Here is a 21771-nt window from a genome sequence, read left to right as displayed (position 1 = left end):
TGAAACCTTTGACCTCTCAAAGGTTTAAGGTAATCAAAGAAATTCTACTTTGTGCTTTTGTGTGTTAATTAATTATTGATTGATATTTGAGAATTTAAATGTGTGGAATTGAGTAATTTGCAAGTATGGCACAAATTGCTTGAAAAATCCACTATCATGATTTTTGCAAAAGATCTATGACATGTTATATGTAAAATTCTTCGAAAACATTGTTAGTGGATTTCTTGTGATATGCTTTTCATAGAGTTCAATGATTATGTGCTAAATAGAGTTCCATGATTGTATGATAGAGAAGTTCAATGATATGGGTGTTATGGATGATGTAATTTGATAATAAAGTTAAATGATTTTGTGACATGTGAAGTTCATTGATTATGTGTGAATGGAGTTCCATGAAAAATTGCAAATATATCAAATAAGAGTACAATGAAATGATTGAGCATGTTGAGTAGTAAAAACTTACATGTTGTGAATTATTGCATAAATATGCATTGTTTGATTATAAAAAGTGGGAGTGAGCCTAAGAAGAGGAGTAGAGATTTAAATCTATATGGAAAGGCTTCCATCAGAGCTCAATGGTTAGCTTGAATTCATTTTGTACTTCATCCTACTTGCTCAATAAGGGATTGTCCCACTGATTTAATGAAAGACTTGAACCTAACTAGCTATCCACTTATTCAACAAGAAAGCTAGTCTAGAGAGAATTGTAAAATCCCTTACTACTAAATACAATTAACTAAATAAACTCATGGTAATCAAAGGATTAATCCTTTTAGGAGATTACCAAGTTTTTATTTTAAAATTAAGGGATCCTAATTTTTCATAATTAAAATAAGTTTAAATCATTCATAGCCTCTTATATCAGAGTAAAAATAAGTTATGAAAGCATATGATACTTTAAAAGAGTGAAAAAAAAACTAAAAATAGTTGAAAAATAATTTATTTGCTATAAAATAGGGCAATACGCAATAGCTTATGCATGTTGCACTACAGCATGTTTCTCTTTGTACCACGTGCTACGGCTTAAAAGCCCATGCACCGTGGCGTGTTATATGTTTTTTACAATAGATTCTGTTGTCATTTAATAGCAGAGTCGAGCAACTTTCGACGTGCCACAAATCTCTATCTGATGTTCGAATGACATAATCTAGGTGTCTATGAAAAGCTCTTTTCATGAACTAGCTAATGGCATGGGTTTGACTTCCAAAACAAGTCATACCAAGAAGTTAGACACCCAAACCCATTTTGACCACTTTTCACAACAAAAGGGTGTCTAAAACCCCAAAATAAGCGCCAAAGGCTTTTCTTAATACCCAAACCATATCCATTAGCCTTAGAACTATCAGTACAACACATCATACATACTCAATTAACAATATAACACAAAATCACTCCTCAATCCTTTTTTCACCAAAAATAAAAAGGGGAGGTACTTTGCCTTGCATTGGATCAAAACCAATCACAACATGTTTAAAACATCATTTTTACACTTGCACTAGTATTTTAACCCTACCAACATATATCTTATCATACACAAATACTTAGGGCTCAAAATACAATTCAGATATTTGCAATAATAAAATAGTGGAAGTGCAACCATATATAACCTAGAATTGGCAATAATATTCTATTATGCAAAAATAAACATAATCTAGAGGCATATAATAAGAATGAACTAATTTTTAGCCTTTTGAGTCTTCTTCCTCTCTGTACCAGAGCTAGAGCCTGCAAAGTGTTAAATGAAAGGGATAAGTTTAGCTGCTCAATAACCAAGGTAAGACCTACCTTATGTAGTTATATATTAATTAAAGTCAAATACATGCATATGAAACCAAGTTCTTAAAACATGTTAGCACACATATCTTAACTTATTTTTACTTATTTAATTCATTTTCATTTCTTCACAGGGTACATTATCACAAGACACTTAGATATGTGACCTGACCTAACATATCAACAAGACTTGCCACAACTAAAATACGTGACACGTCATATAATTCCATCAACAATGATCAGCCAACCTTATACACTCTTTATTTTCTCTAACTGAAATCATGGGCTATAACATTGAATAGGGTTTCGACCATGTGACTGAACTACCCAAACTCACTAATCCTGAGGTGTGACTTAGCTAAAGATCACGTGACTCAATCTCAAATTATGGTTTCCCCTACTCTTAAATCTCTATAGTGTCCTATTCCTTAAGCTATTCTCCTCAATAAACTGGTGGAAAAAGCTAGGTTCCAATCCCTTGACAAACTATAGGACAAGGCTATACCTCATGCACTGGAAGGCAACTTAAATACCATATGAATTTTTTCCTACTCCTAATCCCTAGGTGAACTCCCGTCCACTGATCATTTCATATGTGATGCTCACTCATTTTCACATTTTCATTTATTGAATGTCACAATCACACATTGAGCTTACAATCATATACTACCCAAGTAAGCATCAAATTTTATTTCCACTCATATGACATAAATACATTATTTTTAACCTCTTATACTCATCTTTCTCATGTTCATCGCCAACTACTCATTCAAAACACAATATGAAGTAAGTTTCATTTTGAACATCACATTTGCCATTGTAAAACTCATTTTGCAATCACTTTTTCATGTTTAATACATATCAAGTAATCATGTAAACACAAATTTCATTACATGTTACACTCATCACAAATCATAATTTGCAAACTAAACATAATTTACATCATATAGCAATTAACATATAAACTATCAAAAGTAGGGTTTTTCCAGTTATCTTAAATCTTTGAAAGATCAAAAGTTTTCCCTCAATTTTAAGCTTCCATGTCCCATTTTCAAACCTCGATAGTGCTCAAGAGCTCAATCTACAATCAACCAAGTTAGATTTCATTAACAATGCCCATCATACACAACTCTCTACTTACTTTCCATTTTGAGCTCATCCAATGCCCACATTGCTTACATTTGGGCCTACATATTAGGTTTATTCATTCTCTTTAGTCCCTCATAACATTAATGAGCCAATAAACTCTCATTAATGGCCTTACAACTCTCCCAACAACTTTCATAAATACCATTTTTGGATATTTATGAAGCCTAACCATAAAAAATATCAAAACTCATTATTTCTAGTTTAGATTAGTCTAATCTATTTCTGTTAACTCTATTTAAGTCAATGAATTCAGACCTATAACCTATATGAATCAAAATTATTTTTCATTATCAAACCCTAACCATAAACTAATAAACGTGGAAGAAGATGGGAAATTAATGAGTATGATATTTACCTTTAGTGTTTGTAGCTTTTAAAATACTCTCAATGTCACCTAAAAATAAACCCTAGTAGAGCTCAAGTTGTTGGTTCTCAGTTTCTCCTTCTTTATTTCTAATTTCGACCTCACTTCGCGACTGATAAGTTGCAAAAATTGGCTGAATGCCATAGCGGATGCTGCACGCGCCGCGCGCATGGCATAAAGAGGCTCTTTCTCACACTAGTTATTTTTGTGAGCCACAACGGATGTGATTCACACTACGATATATGGCACAGCAGTACTCAATATTTATTTCCTTCTCCTTCCAATGTCCGATTGGCCTGACTTTAAATCGGATCCATAATTAAGGCTGAAACACAATCAAACACGCTCGTTAAACCTGTCTAGCCATACACCACTAAAATTTACTCAATTATCATGATTAAGTTTAGTTAATTAGGGAATTAAAATTCAAGATGTTACAAGAATGACACCCCTCAGTGTGAGAAATGGGGAAACTGTGATTCACAAGTGAGGTGGGTAACCTTTCACAAGTGTTTTGGCTAGAGTAGCCATAGTGTATAGACAATTCCAATATATGATAGCCCACGATTTCATGTAAGAAGAATAAGGAGGATATAAGAGAGGTGTGATCATGCATATATATCGAAAAGGGGCATATGATTGACTACATTATGACCTTAGTAATGAAAGTCATGAGTTTATAATTATATCTATGTGAAAATAGATCTTGTGATTGGATCTTGTTTCCATGCAAAAGATAGTATTACTATATCATTAACTCATGATTATGTGCTTTTACAAATGAGCATTTTGATTTGTGTGCTTGAGCATGTTATATGTTTAGAGAATGTTTTTCCATGCCACTTGCTTTTAAATTAATTAACATGCATTAGTATGAGTTAGTTGGACCTAAGTTGCTGAGTGGTTGTACTCACCTCATTATCTTCAATATTACAGGAAAAAAAACTCAAGAGGATCGAATAGAGAAAAACAACCAGAGGCATGGGATTAAGATCTTAGTAGTAGGCCTCTTTTACCTTTTGAGTATGTATGTGTATATATTGAATGATATTGCCAACTAGGAGTAATTTATTTGTGACTTACTTCACTATGTGTTTTGTGAAATTATAAAGTATATTTTGGGCCCTAGAATGTATGTATGTGAATTGTGAAATCTATAGTAAGGCCAAAACACTAATGCAAGTAAAAGATGTATAAGAAATGTGATTCTTATGGCTTAATTCATGATTTATGAGATTTAGAGCTCCCCTTTCTATTTTTGAGATTAAGAGATTGAATATTGAAAATATGATTTATAAGTATGATGAATGTTGTGATGCATTGCTCAGGTTCATTTTAGACTATTGTATATGGTTTAGGTGTGTTTATGGCTTTTGGTATGTGAGTTGGACACTTAGTTTTGCGTAAATTGGTGAAAAAGTAAAAATTTTAAAATGAGTATCTAACTCTTATATGAGAAATAATTTGAGTGTGAAATCAAAACCATTAATTAGAGCTTGAAAAAAACTTTCTGTAGACACCTAGATCGCATCAATCGGACATCGAACAAAGAATTAGGGCACATTAGAATTTTCTCCAATTGCTATCAAATTGACAGTAGAATTTTGTTGTCGTCAAACGTGCAATGCACCTTGGCGCATTGTTCAACAAGCCGCAGCGCATGGTACAAAGGCTCATAAGCCATGTATGAGTTTAATGAGCCGTGGTGCATGCCTCTGATTCTGCAAAATTTCACTGTTTTCTAGTTTTAAGCAAATGCAATGATTCTTTTAATAATCCCATGCTTCCGCATAGCTAATAAACTCTGACTTTTCATTTGTAAAACCTTTTGAGGTTTTTTAAAACATTGAAAACTCAGGATCTGATTTATATAATCCAATTGTAGATTTTGACAACTTGTCATTTACTTGATGTAATCTCTTTAGTAATGGAGATTTGGGGTTAATTAGGGAATAGTAAGAGAGATTTTACAACTCTCATCACGTAAATCTAAATCACGTAATTTCTACTTCCAACGAGAGGTTGTGTGATGAGCGACATGATTTGGGTATCAGATGGATGAACAAAGAGAGGATGCGAGACATCGAGCATTAATGATGATGTGTTCTGGTCATACGACACACTTGATTTGGTTTGCCTACATTGCTTTCACCATCACCAACCATTTCTCATGGAAGATTGATCGAAGTAATTAGGAAAGACGAGTGTTAAGATTCTTGGTGATGTGGAAGGTTTTCTTGTGGTGAGATGAAAGGGAGAAGAGAGAAAGAAAGTCGATGGAAACTAGGGCTTAAGGTTTCTTGGGTGGATGTGCTAAATGCATCGTTTAGATGAAAATTGAAAAAGAGAGGAAGAGAGAGACATACTCTTAACACCATGAAAAATATTATGGGCTAATCTGAATAATACATCTTTATTATTATCAACCTAAAAAAAATACAATAGATGGATTGGCTATTTATTGTTCATTATAAAGAGAAGAGAACAATATTCAAATTTTGTAACCCCTTCCCAGAAATATCAATCAGCACCAAATAATATCCATATATTCTTCAGTTACTGGACGTATTTAACATAAAGATTTAAATCAAAGATCAAAACAATATGATGACTAGTGAAGTGTGGGAATGAAATGAAAAGGATTGCTACTGGTGATTAGGATAGGTCAGACTTATTTGAGCCGGACTCAATTTAGGTTGGATTTAAAGTATACTACCCTTTTAAAAAAGCTCGTATAATCAAGACTGACCATAACTTTTTTCAAGCGGGCTTGAGCTAGCCCATCGGATATGGTTTAAATTACCTTCTCTACATACATATAAAGTTGGTAATTTTGATAGCCAGGCTTATTCGAGCCAAGCTCAATTTAGGCTGGTCTTATTCGGATAAGGCTTAGAATATCATACCTTTTTTTTTTTTAAAGCCCACGTGATCAAGCCCAACCCTAACTTTTTTCAAGTGAGTTCGGGTTAGCCTATTAAATTTGACCTAAATTACTAGCTCTATTTCTACATTAATAACTAATTTACAATAAAACATATGTTGTTGAATTGTTCAAAAAAAAAATTGTACTATTTCGTCTCCTTTTATTTTTCTAGTTTGTGTTATGAAGATATGAGAATAATCACTTGCAACTTTCAGATATTATAGATTACGACTAGTTGATTTCACGTTACCATAGCTAACTGATAAAACAAAGTTAACCATCTTATTAATCTTCATAAAAGCAAAGTTTCTATTCAACTTAAATGATTTCTAGCAACAATTTGATTCTGCTCTCTGATATTAGACTGTAAAAGCAAACTAAGAACTCTATGTTTGTATTCTCGTGTCAAGTGATTGCTTCAGCCTTCAGCAATATTGTCAGCTCTTGAATACCTCCAAATGCTAGGCACAGTGTACGGAGACTTGAAGTCTTGGTCAGTGACGAAGGCCAATTATTATTATTATTTTGGATTATTCTCCTAAGTAAAGACGATAATTAAGTATCTCATAAAAAGATTAATATTAGATCATGATTTTTCCCCCAAAAAAAAGTTCCAGCATTGAAACATAAAAGAATAAATACTGAATTTAAAAATTTAAGTTATGATGAAATATTTAGTATTAAACATTAATATTCTTGTGAAATCCTTTATTGGTATTTCTCCCATTTTTGGGCCGCATTTTCCGTGGATATTATTATTAGGGAGAATGACAATTAAGGAACTTCTAAGAACATTAATCTCAATTATGAACCGTGAAATTTTGAAATCTCAATTAAGGATCATAGTCCTTAATTGTGATAAAAAAATATGGTTTGTGAGGTGGAATTCATTATTGTTACTTGGGGCATTCACTAACCCAACTTAAGAAAATTTGTAATGTATATTGTGAAAATATGAAACTCACTTGAAAATCAATTGTTTAACAAAAAACGCCACTTGAAAATTCACTAACTCAACTTGAAAAAATTTCTAACGTTTATTATGAAAATATGAAACTCCACCTGAGAATCGATTGTTTAATAAAAAACATCAATTTGGACAAGTCACTTTTTATTAATGATTCTCAAGTAGGGTTTCATTTTTTCATAATATATGTTAGAAATTTTTTCAAGTATAGTTAGTGAATTCTCAAGTGACGCTTTTTGTTAAACATTTCATTTTTAAGTGGGGTTTTATATTTTCACAATATACGTTAGTAATTTTCCCAAGTTAGGTTAGTAAATTCTCAAATCACGTTAGTGAATCTCACCTTACAAACTATATTTTTTTATCACAATTAAGGGCCATGATTCTTAACTAGGATTTCAAAATTTTACGGCCCGTAATTGAGATTAATGTTCTTAGAAGGTCCTTAATTGTCATTCTCCCTTATTATTATTATTCAGCTATTAATGTTGAGTGCAGAGGGGATAAAAGAGAAAATTGTTTGTTTAAATCTTAAATATTTCTCCTATGTTGTTTCTTGATAAAGGCGCACTTTTATTCTTAAAATATTTTATGAATAGCACTCAACACCATAATATTTTTATTAAAATAATTTTTCCTTTAATGTTATCAAAATAAAGTATTTTTACCCTTTTTGTTAAATTTTTTAACAGTTAATGTGAGGTCAATGTTAGAAATTTGACAGAAATGGCACAAATACTTCATTTTGATAACATTAAGGATAAAATTGCTTTAATAAAAATATTAGGGTGTTGGGTGCTCCTTGAAAAATATTTCAAAAATAAAAATACACATTTACCGTTATTTCATTTAGTTCGATTTATAAGTCATTTTTAATATTTTTATTAAAACAAAAAAAATTTAAATTTTATTAACTTTATCTAAAAATTTAATAAATTTTAACTTTCTTCTTGTTAAATCTATAAATAAGACTAAAGGAATATGTGTTTGCCACATTTTCCTCTAATGTTTTTATTTAGTTTTCTGATTATTAGCATCCAATGTCACTATTTATTCTTTCCTTCATTCCAAATTATAAGATAATTTGAGATAAGATTATACATGTTAATAAAACACAATAATGGCATTTTATAAACTTAGTTAGTTACTTTTTCAAATAAAAAATATAAACCTTTAAAAATACCCTTACATATTTAATCATCACGCTACAATATCATTTTAATTTTTTCTCTATTTAAAAAGTTAATATTAAAAAAGTATTATTAATAAATCTTATTTTTTTTTAAATTGTCTCATAGTTTGGGATAAAAAAAAAATTTCAACTTTATCCTATAATTCAAGATCAAGGGTGTGCCTTCTAATCTAATATAATAACTAGTCGATAATAGATGGATAATAAATATTTCCTCCAGATTACAACATTGTTCATTTTTTGAAAGTTTACTTAGTCTAAAATGTATGATATTTGATAGTTTTTTTATATATTTTTTCAATTACTCAGGTAATTAATTAGGTGTTTTAAATAAATCAATTATTATATTTAGGAAAAATCACCATAAAATCCCTGCAAACTTTTAAAATATTCAAATGTCCTATCAAATTTAAAAATATCTGTCGAATCTTGAAAATTAAGGTTTACTAAAAATTAAGGAGTAAATAAGATTGAAATAATAATGATCAAAATATTCATATTATGAGATGGGATATAGATAACTTGGCAATGACCTTTTACTATGAGGTAAATGTATTGACAAGTGAGGCATCTATTAATGACAAGTACAAATTTATCAATTGAACGATAAATACCTCATTTGTTAATAGTTTTAGCCTTATAATAAATGATTGTTACCAAGTTATCAACCAAACATCTTATAATATGAGCTTTTTGATCATTATCATTTCAATCGCATTTATTCCTAAGTTATAAGAGATTGGATAATTATTCAAAAATTTCATGAAACTTTCAGTATTTAAATAATTGTGGGGCATTTTACGGTAATTGTCTCTTATCTTTATTCCACCTTAGATATGAAAAGTTGTGAAATTTTTTATAAAATCAAAAGTAGGAAACATTTATTGTATTTTTAGAGCCACTAATGTCAACAGGTTGGATTTATTCAAATCAAGTTTAATTTCAATTGACTTATTTAGATCAGGCTTAAAATATCTTATTTTTTTAAAAAAACTTATATAGTAAAGTCCGATCTTAATTTTTTTTAGCTAAATTCAGGCTGGCTTATTGGGTTTGATAAAAATTACCACCTTTATATATATATATATAAAGTTAAAAATTCTAATTGTTGGATTCAATTGGATCAAGATTAATTTAAGTTGAATTTATTTAAATTGAATTTAAAATATCCTACTTTTAAAAAAGTATATATAATTAATTTTAATTTTAATTTTAATTTTTTTCAGACGAATTCAAACTAATTTGTTAGATTTAATTTAAATTATTAATTCTGTATTTTATTTGGAAGAGCACTCTTCAAGTAAAACATAGATATAATACATAATAAAACCAAAAAAATAACAACAAATGTCACAAGCTTACTCAACTCCCCAGCCTCTAGTTACTGGTCGTCTTCTTCAGCTTGCCTGTTGCCGGAAACGTTTGAGCAAGCCTCGCTCCTTCACTTTCACTCTCTCTCTCTCTCTCACATCACGCTTGGCCTTCCTCACTTCTTCCTTCCTTCATCAATGGCGGAGAAGCTCGCTGTGCCTCTTCTTCTTCCAAACCCACCACCCTCCAGACCCCTCTTTCCCAGTCATCCTCAGTTTCATCCCACGTCACCCACGCCTCCTCCAACACCGCCAATGACCCCTCTTTTCCAAGACCTCCTTTTGAACCATGATTCCAATTCTTCGCAACACCAGCACAATAATGCTCAATACCCAGACGAGCCAACCAGGACACGAAGTCGAAGCCGCATCGGCAAGTCCTTAGACCCCAACCGCGGCAAGCCTTGGTTGAATCATCGGCTTTCAGCTCAAGGTGCGCAGGTACTCCAAACCTTAACCGACCCATCATTTGATTTCAAGCAATTGGATGAAACGTTAAGTCAATCTTTAGGTTCTAGTGGGGACTCACTGTCTTCAGATATTTTGGGCATAATTAAGGGTTTAGGGTTTAACAATAAACTTGACTTGGCATTGAGTGTGTTTGAATGGGTTCGAAAAAGGGAAGATTATGTCACGCTCTTGACTGGTTCTGCAATTGCCGTTATTGTTAGCCTTCTTGGTAAAGCGGGTCGGGTTTCATCGGCTGCTGCTTTGCTTCACAGTCTGCAAGTAAATGGGGTTGTAATAGATGTTTATGCTTATACTTCTTTAATAACAGCTTATTCTAATAATGGGAGGTACAGGGAGGCTGTGATGGTATTCAACAAGATGGAAGAAGAGGGGTGTACACCTACTTTAATTACCTATAATGTGATTTTGAATGTTTATGGTAAAATGGGCATGCCTTGGAGTAAAGTTATAGCGCTTGTTGAGGGTATGAAAATAAACGGGGTTGCGCCGGATTTGTACACTTACAATACACTTATAAGCTGTTGTCGCCGCAATTCTTTGTACAAAGAAGCTGTTGAAGTTTTTGAGGAGATGAAATTACATGGATTTACACCTGACAAGGTTACATACAATGCGTTATTGGATGTTTATGGTAAGTCCTGGCGGCCAAAGGAAGCCATGGAGGTTCTGAAAGAGATGGAGAGTAATGGATTTCCCCCAACCATTGTAACTTACAATTCATTGATATCTGCTTGTGCTAAAGGTGGGTTGTTGCAGGAAGCAACACTGCTTAAAAACCAAATGATGGAGAAAGGAATCAAACCTGATGTTTTCACCTATACCACCCTTTTATCTGGATTTGAGAAGGCTGGAAAAGATGATTTTGCAATGGAAGTTCTTAAAGAAATGATGGCAATGGGTTGTAAACCTAATATTTGTACATTTAATGCCCTTATTAAGATGTATGGTAACCGGGGAAAGTTTGAAGAAATGATGAAGGTTTTCGAAGAGATCAAGTTGTGCAAATGTACCCCTGATATTGTTACTTGGAACACACTTTTAGCTGTATTTGGGCAGAATGGAATGGATTCTGAGGTATCAGGGGTTTTTAAAGAAATGAAGAGAGCAGGATTTGTTCCAGAGAGGGACACCTTCAACACCTTGATCAGTGCATACAGCAGGTGTGGTTCCTTTGACCAAGCAATGGCCGTTTACAAGAGAATGTTGGAAGCTGGAGTGACTCCTGACCTTTCTACCTATAATGCTGTTTTGGCAGCGTTGGCACGAGGAGGGCTTTGGGAACAGTCGGAGAAAGTCCTTGCAGAAATGAAGGGTGGTCGGTGTAAACCTAATGAGTTATCATACTCTTCTTTGCTTCATGCATATGCCAATGGTAAGGAGATTGAGAAGATGAAAGCTCTTGCGGAGGAGATATATTGTGGTTCAGTTGAAACACATCCTGTGCTTTTGAAGACCCTTGTTCTAGTAAATAGCAAGAGTGACCTCCTGATGGAAACAGAGCGCGCTTTCTTGGAGTTACGGAGAAGAGAGGTTTCACCTGACATAACTACTCTTAATGCAATGCTATCAATATATGGGAGGAAGCAGTTGGTGGCCAAAACCAATGAAATTTTGAACTTCATGCGTGAGACTGGATTTACTCCAAGCTTGACCACTTATAACAGTTTGATGTATATGTATAGCCGTTCGGGGAATTTCCAAAAATCAGAAGAAATCTTGAGGGAAATTCTGGGGAAAGGAATCAAGCCTGATATAATTTCTTACAATACAGTTATTTATGCATACTGTAGAAACGGTAGGATGGGGGAGGCTTCACGGATATTATCTGAAATGAAAGATAATGGCCTTGTTCCTGATGTTGTCACGTACAACACTTTTGTTTCAACTTATGCTGCTAACTCAATGTTTGTGGAGGCTATTGATGTCGTTCGATACATGATCAAGCTGGGGTGTAGGCCAAACCAGAGTACTTACAACTCTATAGTTGATGGGTATCGTAAGCTGAATCGACAGGATGAAGCAGACGATTTTGTTAAGAATCTCACGGACCTTGATCCTCACATTTCGAAGGATGAAGAAGGCAGGTTGTTGGAGCGGATAGGAAGAAAATGGTTATAACTTGTTCCATGATTCTCATGGTGCTTCACGGGAATGCTTCTGTAGCTGCTAGTGATGACATCCTCTTCCATGTTGTGTAACATTCGGGTGCGAAGGTAATCCTGAACTTGGTCCGAAGGCCACAAATTATTGGTTTATGTTGTCCAGTAAGGACATAACATGTAGAGAGATTTTTTTTTCTTGAAAAAAGGGAAAATACAACAATACGTTCCTATAATTTGATTGTGTGTGTGTGTGTTTTTTTTTTTTAAGTATCTATAGTTTTATTTCATTATTCCCAGTTCCTTTAGTTTGATCCATCCACAATGTTAGTCCCTATAGTTTTGAAAAAGTGCATAAGGATCATGAGTGAGCTGACATTGACACAGTTTATTTTGCTTACACGTACTGAACTCTATTAACCTTTACGTTGATGTATACTTAATCTCACCATCTCCCACGTTCCAAATATAAAAGAGCTTTTTACTTATGTGTATTTTCAATCATACCTTGTATTTTTACTGTCAGTAAAGGGTTAAGAGAGCTACTGTGGAATTATTTCCGTCAATGCTAGCTCATGGTTTTTATATGTATTTTTAAAACTACAGGGACTAACATTACAAATTGATCAAACTAAAGGAGCTAAGAACTATGATAAAAAACTTTAGAAACTATGAACTATAAACAAAAAGTAATCAAAGTAAAGGATCTACTGTTGTGTTTTCTCTCAAAAAAACTATTTTGAGCTGTAAAAAATCTCGACTTGTGTTTTAATCAAGTAACTTAATGGCAAACGTGGAAGCTGCCCGGCTGCTCCTAAGCTTCCTCCTTGAGCTTATTGGTACTTTATCTGCGGGCATAGAAAGAATCAGTAATAACTCTGATGTTGGATGCAGATATGGTGTGGATGTACATGAAATTTCAAAGGAAATGGTGTAGATGGTGAGAGGATGTTTTGATGATAAATAATATTGTATAATTTATTTATTTAGTAGCAATGAAATCAAAATTACTTGTGCAGTGAAGCAATTTTGCTTCCTCTGATAAGAAGGCTTCTGGTAATATTTTCTAATTAATGTATCTAAACAGAAAAATATGATTTTGTATAATCTTGATATCGCTGATCTTTTTAGACCTGTGCTTTGAAATCTGTTATACATGGATAATATTTCAAAGAAGTATGGCTTACCTCTTTGAATGTCCAGCTAATTAGTGCATTTTTGCAGAGTGCTTTGCTGGAATATGAATTCAAGTTTATACTTGGAAAACAAGAGATTGGACTTGTCAAGCGATCAAATAATTTATGAAGTTTGTTTGTTTGTTATTATATTAAATAATTTAGTTACCTATCATCCATGTTAATTTTTAATTTGAAAGTATCATGATAAAAGAAAGAAAACAAGCAGTGAAGCAAACTAGCAAAGCATAATTTTTTTCTTTTTGTAAACAAGTAACATGATAAATAAAAAGTAGCTCTTTTACCTTTTTTTTTCTTGTGTAAAACTTGAATTGAAGATTTTGCATGAAACATTGAATTATTTCCATTTGGCCTGTTTGTCTCTTAACCTAAGTTTTAAGGGCATATTCCTTTCCCAAAAAAAAAAAACAAAAAGGAGCACATTGTTTTTAGAAAAAAAGGTAAAAATCTATAAATGTTTTAACATTAGTAGTAGTAGTAATAATAATTTATCATGTTAAAAAACTACTCCCTCTCTCAATTTATAAGGCATAAAACCAGGTGTGCTAATAAAGTTTATTAAACACACTTGATAATTTTATTTTTCTGAAACAAACTTATAAAAGTTTAAGAATGCCTTTTATTTAATATTCTGTTTGCCAAAAAAAAAAAACAGAGAGAATATATGTGAGGGATAATATTAAAAAAGTATCATTAATAAAATTTTATTTTTATTTAAGTGTTTAATGCATTGAGATGTTAATTTTTTCTTTTGATACCATGAAAAAATTTGGGATATTAAATTTTTTTAGAAGTGTTTTATAATTTAAAATGAAAAGAATATAAAGTATTTTATTTTAAGTTTTCCAATATGCAATTAATAACATTTTTTTAAAAAAGAAGTGATAACTATTAAATTAAAGTAAATATAGAACATGCAATTTTAATATGAGAAAATAATAATAAAATTTTTTTAAAATGTATAAATGATAATTTAGTCCTCGAAATATAATGATTTTTTTAAAATTTTAAGAATTTTTGTCATTAATAAATTTATATAAATTATCAAATTGACTTTATTAAAAATAAATAATTTATAAATTTTATTTAAATATTCACAACTTTTTTTTTATATTCGCAATAATATAACAGTAAATTATAATTTCGCATGTTGCACATATAATTTTTAATTCGCTGTTATATTGTTGTGAATATAAAAAAAAAATTATGAATATTTAAATAAAATTTATAAATTATTTATTTTTAGTCAGAATAATTTAATAATTTATATACATTTATTAATAATAAAAAAATTTTTATAAACTTTAAAAAAATTATAATATTTTAAAAGATTAAATTATTATTCATAGGGGGATTTTGTTACCATTTTTTCTTTTAATATTAACTTGCTGAAGAAGATATCTTGGTTAAAGTTACCTGCAATAACCACAAGCATTGTAGTTTTGGTTGTCAACGTGAACCACGCTCTAAAATTGCTAGCATGTGGCGGCAGCAAAACGGCGCAACAACCAACTAGTACGCGGAATTCAAAATTGCGACTCGGTAAGTTGCAACTTTCAAGATAGAGTGGACCGAACGAGTGAAAGAGAGGCCATGTTCTTGTTGCATTCCACCGTCTCTGCTCTTCCGTCTCTGATCTCTTTCGTCTCATCAGGCGGTCATCGAAATCCTATTCTTCACCATCAACTTCCGCAACATCGTCTCAGAAACGCCAACGCTTCTACCTTCAAGATCACCTGTCTTGCAGCTCTATCATTCGATGACATCTCTCAATTGGCCCATAACAAGGTGCCCCATATCGAGATTCAATCCTTAAATGCTTTACATATTATGGGTTTCTCTCAATTTTCACGTTTTATCAGTCCCACTCTTTTTGTTTTTTCAATCTTATTTTTGTTGCTGAAATGATTTTGTATCTGCTACGAAGGTTCTGATTGCAGCTGGTGCTTCTGCGGCGATTGGGCAGATTTCGAAGCCCTTTACTTCTGTGCTTCTATATGGGAAAGAGTTTGATATCAAGGCGGTCATTCAGGCCGGAGGATTTCCATCAACCCATTCGTCCGTATGACCTTGAACCCCTGTCCTCTGGATTAGAGATAATTATATAATAAGTAGTTAAGAAACAAAATATAGGGGAGATTTCTTGATTGCAATGTTGAAATCTAAAAGAATAAGTCTCTGAAATGTTGCGTAACTAGTTTTATTTCTAAACAAATTAATGAATGGATGAACTAGTTCTTGTAATAAGAAACTTGGTAAATGTTTTCAACCTCTTTGAATTGCTTAACAAAATGACTTATGTGAAAGTAGGAATGTTTGCTACTGTCTTTTTCTCCCTAGCCCTGCTCTTTGTTTTCTGCGTTCTCCTAGGATTTTTTGATGAGCAGTATGGAAATGAGTATAAAGGAAAATAAGATGAAAAAGTTTTATGAATGAAAAACAATTTTGTCCTTAAATGAAAACAGTAATAGAACTGTTATTGATGAGTACTAATAATAAGGCTGTGATATATATTGCATATCTTGCTTTTTGTATAAAGGAAAGGGAATCTCTTTCCCTCATGCCCCATTTGGATGTATTAAAGAGAAGATATTTCCTTTTTCTTGCACAAACATTGAAATATGCAATATTTATTGTACTTTGGTTATTGTTACTCAACAATAATAATTCCTTTTGTTACTTTTTTTTTTTCAAAAAAAATCTAGGAGCACGAGAAATATTTTTTCCCAAGCAAATGATGATTTTTCATTTCAGTCCTATTTTATTCCATTCCATGTACCAAACGAGCCCTAACTTGCCAAATGGAGTTGGAACTCTTAAAAGGCAGCTTAGCTCGGAATCAGGCTAAAGCTTTGGTTATGCTGGATTCTGGCCCATGGCTGACTGAAGGATCTTTTGTGTAACTCTCTTTGGAGAGAGAAGGCCGGCTCAAAGCTTTGAAAATTCACTTTTCTCAAGTGATCCTAGTCCTAAAAGACTAATACTGACTGAAAGGACTGAGGTTAAATGGGCATAACAAATCAATAATCTTATTATTAGTTTACCCAAACAGGTATATACTTGTCATATTTCTTGATAGAAAACTTCGATAGCAAAAACCTAGTAAAAATTGGACCTGAGTTTTGTTGTTATCCAATTTTTATCCACGTCACTTGAATGGTTTATTATAAATAACCCTGTTGGGGCTTTGGGTTTCAGAGTCAATCTCACAAAGTTATTTGCATTTTCCTGTGGATAGGCAACAGTGGCTTCTGCAACATTCCTTGGTCTTGAGAGGTAAGAAGATTGATTATGTTGTGCCAGCTAGGTGTTTGGTTCATTGAAAATTCCTCTGTTTAATGTATTCTCTTGAACTTCAAGAATCAAGCATAAAATTGTATAGGGGAGTTTCTTTTATTGGGGTTTATTTGTAAGCATATTATTTTGAAATGCAGAGGCTTCTCCGATCCCATTTTTGGTTTATCAGTTGTGTATGCTGGCCTCATTATGTATGATGCTCAGGTATGGTATTCTTTTGTCAAATTCTTGTCAGATTCTTGTGTATTGACATTATTGACATAGGACTTGAGTATTTGAGTTTCCTTGTTTGATATATACCAATGAGCGATCAAACTATTTGATGTAAATTTCTGACTGAGATGGTGCAAATGATCACATTTCAATAGGATTTCCTTTTGTAACTTTATTCTCTTTACGCAGATGCTATATGTTTACGGACATTGCTGGGAAAACATTTACACCATGAATTCTCTCTATCTTTTGAGCTTCTATGATGTGATAGATCATAGATTTGAGAGCTATACCCCTTATTTATGTACTTTGACCTTCGAGCTCAAAACTTGTTTTCTTTGGAGGAATTTCACCATATAATGGACTTAAAGTACAAGGAAAACTCCATGTTGAGCAGATAGGATTTGATAAAAAATAAAAACAAAAACAAAAATCTCTGTTCTTGAAAGATTAGAATTTGGGGCATTATTCCTTCAATATGCTGTGCCAGAAATGTTGTATTTGGATTCCAGCTTGATAAGAAAAAAAGTGAACTTTTGTTCAAGTTTTGAAGGATGTGATTTGATTGAAACTTTTAAATCTGGTTCAGATGAATCTTTCTTTCCAAGACAGTTTCTGTTGGCCGAACTGATACCATGGAAATTGAGGGGGCGTCATATAATATTAATCAGTTGATGCTGCTTTTGTGGGAAATGAAAAAAAATTGCACCATGTCTTGCTTTGGGGTTATTTTGTCGTTGATTATTTCAAGGGTCCTATTGGTTATGCGTAAAAATGATATGGTTTTTAAGGGTGAACCGTGCTTTCATTGGTAATAAAGGATCAGTCATTTTCCATCCATGTCTTTCTTTTCTTTTCTTTTCTTTTCTTTTTTTTTTCCATGTCCATTTTGTGGAAAAAAGGTTGTTTGAAGGAAAGTAGTTTTCTTTGGCTGCTTTGAAGGGAACATGGTTCAATGTTTCATTTAAATCAGTCTTTTTGTTTAGCATTTATTTAACCCCATTATTCCCCTCACTGAAACAAAACACTGTTTTCAGGCCACTATTTAGGTCCTGCAGGAAGAATGCTTCTTTGCAGCTCATTGTTGTAATGGTTTGAAGCTGAATAATAGGCGTCTACGTCAAATTTTATTTGAAAAAAGTTTCTTTACATCTAGAACCTTTCTTGTTTTAACCCAAGTAATTCGTTTAGTGATAGGCTAGTAGAAGCAAGTATCTGACATGTGATTGATTAGATGTACTTTCTCTGTTTTGAACCTTAGCCGTGCCAATGGCTTAGTACCATAATGCAAGAAAATTTCCTGTGAAATACCCAGCCATGACATTGGTAACCTGCTTTCTCTAGACTGGAGGGGTAAATCAATTGAAGTTCACGCAAGCTGGTTCAGACACCAGTTGACCAAAACATAGAAACAAAAGAACAAAAATGCTAATGACTCCTTGTTTTATTTATAGGGTAGAGGGAGAATATTTGTTTTGGTCCTATTCATAAGGCACCTCTAATTTTTGTGTCCACCTTTATACTTTTGTCCCCATTGGAGGCAGAAAATTATTAAATGCTGGATTATTTTATTTTTAAAGTATGTATATTTAATAAGGCTATGTAACAATGAGGAAAATTGGGAGAGGTACCATATGGCTAAGAAGGAAACTAAGAGAACTGTGGGTGAAGCTCGTTCTAAAGCTTTTGAAGAATTTTATAAGAACCTTGAGACGAAGGAAGGAGAGCAAAATATTTATAAGATTGCCAAGAGTAGGGAAAGAAAATCAAGAGATCTAGAACAGGTAAGGTGTATTAAGGATGAAAAGGGAAGAATTTTAGTTACAGATGATGAAATTAAAAATAGATGGGAGACTTATTTTTCTAAACTTTTCAATGATGGAGAGGATTCATCTAGTAACTTGGAGGATTTAGTAACTGGTGAAGGAAAACAAAATTTGTCATTCTATCGAATAATACGTGATAAGGAGGTAAAGGAAGCTCTTAAGAAAATGACAAATGGTAGAGCCAACGGACCTGATTGTATATCTATCGAAGCGTGGAAATGTTTAGGTGAAGAAGGGGTGAGATGGTTAACTAAGTTATTTAATGTGATTTTACGGTCCAAGAAAATGCCTGATGAGTGGAGGAGAAGTACATTAATTCCTATTTATAAAAATAAAGGAGATATTCAGAATTGTACTAACTATAGAGGGATTAAACTCATGAGCCACACAATGAAATTGTGGGAGAAAGTAATTGAGCACAGGTTGAGATTGGAGACAAGTATTTCTGAGAATCAATTTGGTTTTATGCCAGGTAGATCAACTACAGAGGCGATTTATCTACTAAGGGGATTAATGGAAAAGTATCGTTGTAAAGATAAAGATCTACACATGGTTTTTATTGATTTGGAAAAAGCTTATGACCGTATACCAAGAGAAGTGCTTTGGAAAGCGTTGGAAAAAAAGAGAGTACGGATTGCTTATATTAAAGCCATACAAGATATGTATGAGGGGGTAAAAACTAGTATAAGAACGTCTAGTGGTCAAACAAAGGATTTTCCTATAAAGATTGGACTACATCAGGGATCATCTCTGAGTCCTTATTTGTTCAACTTGATTTTAAATGTTTTGACGGAACATATTCAAGAGGAAATCCTGAAATGTATGCTCTTCGCGGATGATATAGTTCTTATAGCAGAGACAAGAGAAGAGGTTAATTGCAAACTTGAGTTAAGGAGGAGGACATTGGAGTCGAAAGGTTTTCGTCTGAGTAGAAGTAAGACGGAATATTTATATTGTAAATTTGGTAAAGGACTATTTGAAAATAATTTGGAAGTGAAATTGGGAGATCAAATTATACCTCAAGTGGAAAAGTTTAGATATTTGGGAGCCATTATTCAAAATGATGGCGAAATCAGTGGAGATATTTCATATAGAATTCAAGCTGGGTGGTTTAATTGGAGAAAAGCTAAAAGAGTTATTTGTGACCGTAAGGTACCTAATAAACTTAAAGGAAAGTTTTATCGCACTGCTATCAGACCGGCAATGTTATATAGTAGTGAATGCTGGGCTCTAACGGGACAGCAAGAGCATAAAGTTGGAGTAGCAGAGATGAGAATGTTACGATGGATGTGCGGACATACATGTAAAGATAAAATTCGAAATGAGCACATACGCGAAAAAGTGAGGGTGGCACCTATTGAGGAAAAAATGGTAGAAAATCGGTTGAGATGGTTTGGGCATGTACAAAGAAGACCAAGGGAAGCACCAGTGAGAAGAGTGGAACATATAACTTTGAGTCCGATTAAGAGAGGTAGAGGAAGGCCTAAGAGAACACTCTTGGAAGTTGTTGAACGTGATCTCTTAATTAATAATATTCCTAAAAGCTTGATAAATGATAGAGCACAATGGCGTCTTGCAATCCATGTAGCCGACCCCACCTAGTGGGATAAAGGCTTGTTGTTGTTGTTGTTGTATATTTAATAAGGGGGAGTTGAAGACTTGTTAAACTTTTAGACAAAGTTAATTAAGTTTAAAGTTTTTATTGATTTTAGTGAAACATGTTCAGAGGAACTTATAAACAATGTAGTGCCATATCCTGTATGTGTCATGCTTGCATTAGACAAGAAGTTGCATTTAAAAAATTGAAGCAATGCATATTTTATCATGTGTTGGTGTCCTCATCATGCATTTCTCGTATCCATATAAATGTTTGTGGTTCTTGGAATGTTGAGTGCTGTTGTGATTTGCAGGGTGTAAGAAGAGAAGTGGGGAATCATGCCAAAGTATTGAACAAACTACTCCAGATGCTAGAAAATTCTGTAGATTCCAAAGATAGAGATGATAGGTTGATCAATTCCCAGCTAGGAACATCAACTTCTTTGAATGTAAAAAGCTTAGAGAAGTCCCTTCTTTCCCCAGAAGCCAATTCCTCAGAAACACAACCGAGAAATGCATCAGTGTTGGTCAAATCTGACAGTAAAAGAAAGAAAACCAGTGAGGAGCTATCATCATCAGGCTTTTCAACAGATGCAGAAGAACTCTCAAAGTTGGCAGCAAATGGTCTATTCCCATTAAAAGTATCGATAGGCCACACTGAGGTTGAAGTTATTGCTGGTGCACTATTGGGTTTCTTGGTTGGCCTTGCCGTGTATAATTTCTTGTGATGTCCATTTTCTTCTTCGCTTACTGTAGATTTGAAACATCACATTTCATGCTACAGAACTCATGTACAGAGTTGACATATATCAGCAAGAACGCAAAAAAAAAAAAAAAAATTTAGGTCCCCAGAAGCCTCTCTATCTCACAAAATCTGCCAAAATGGGATTACTCAATAATACCATGTTTGGCATTTGTATAATAAAATTAATTACTAAATCTCCCGTCAAGCTCACCACCCTCTCTTAAGTCTGAACGGAGAAGTTAATCATGTCTAATTTATCAATATAATCTTCAAAAATATGTCTTGAAAACCTTTTGAGAAGAATGTCTGTTGTTTGCTCTAAAATATATGTCAAGCAAGTTATCCCTTTTGCGACTATATTTTCGGGGGAAAAAAAAAAACATCTGTTTGATAAGGTATTTTTAGTCGGGAAAGTGTAATAGAAAACAAAAAAACTGAATTCTGTAAAAGAGAATAAAAAGCATAAACATGTTTAGGGTGTTTTTGAATTATTGTTTCAGGGAACAAGAAAGAGGAGAAAAATAAAACAAGGAATAAAAGCCAAGCTTGGCTGATCGCTCATTCAAGGTCATTTTTATAAGAGTTTG

General features: G+C 32.9%; 2 protein-coding genes across 4 annotated transcripts; both read left to right on the top strand.

Annotated features, from left to right (window-relative positions):
• The first annotated feature begins 9733 nt into the window (after positions 1–9733).
• Positions 9734–14399, top strand: LOC129313783 (pentatricopeptide repeat-containing protein At5g02860-like). Of its 3 annotated transcripts, XM_054957169.1 has the most exons (3): positions 9734–12425; positions 13206–13251; positions 13536–14399. In XM_054957169.1, the coding sequence occupies exon 1, from the start codon at positions 9880–9882 to the stop codon at positions 12328–12330; it is 2451 nt and encodes an 816-aa protein (XP_054813144.1). In that variant the 5' UTR covers positions 9734–9879; the 3' UTR covers positions 12331–12425; positions 13206–13251; positions 13536–14399. The 3 variants fall into 3 exon arrangements, with proteins under 3 accessions (XP_054813144.1, XP_054813145.1, XP_054813143.1); XM_054957170.1 differs by lacking the exon at positions 13206–13251 and having other exon boundaries at positions 13536–14396; XM_054957168.1 differs by lacking the exon at positions 13536–14399 and having other exon boundaries at positions 13206–13513.
• LOC129314164 (uncharacterized) lies at positions 13096–21286 on the top strand. Its single transcript, XM_054957532.1, has 7 exons — positions 13096–13218; positions 14857–15049; positions 15162–15295; positions 15435–15569; positions 16746–16783; positions 16942–17008; positions 20754–21286. The coding sequence occupies exons 1-7, from the start codon at positions 13096–13098 to the stop codon at positions 21165–21167; spliced, it is 1104 nt and encodes a 367-aa protein (XP_054813507.1). The 3' UTR covers positions 21168–21286.
• Positions 21287–21771: the final 485 nt, after the last annotated feature.

This window comes from Prosopis cineraria, unplaced genomic scaffold, assembly GCF_029017545.1.
Source record: "Prosopis cineraria cultivar Desert tree isolate PC_DT_omini unplaced genomic scaffold, ASM2901754v1 PC6, whole genome shotgun sequence".
Taxonomy (NCBI): domain Eukaryota; kingdom Viridiplantae; phylum Streptophyta; class Magnoliopsida; order Fabales; family Fabaceae; genus Prosopis; species Prosopis cineraria.
The sequence above is the reverse complement of the archived record's forward strand: the minus strand, read 5'-3'. Positions and strand labels throughout refer to the sequence as shown.

Bases quoted from the DNA above. Each gene is read 5' to 3' on its own strand.
- LOC129314164 (XM_054957532.1), top strand. From the start codon at position 13,096: ATGGCAAACGTGGAAGCTGCCCGGCTGCTCCTAAGCTTCCTCCTTGAG. The intron at 15,296-15,434 runs GTGCCCCATATC...TCTGCTACGAAG, and splicing joins CTCAATTGGCCCATAACAAG to GTTCTGATTGCAGCTGGTGC. The intron at 17,009-20,753 runs GTATGGTATTCT...TGTGATTTGCAG, and splicing joins TCATTATGTATGATGCTCAG to GGTGTAAGAAGAGAAGTGGG.
- LOC129313783 (XM_054957169.1), top strand. From the start codon at position 9,880: ATGGCGGAGAAGCTCGCTGTGCCTCTTCTTCTTCCAAACCCACCACCC.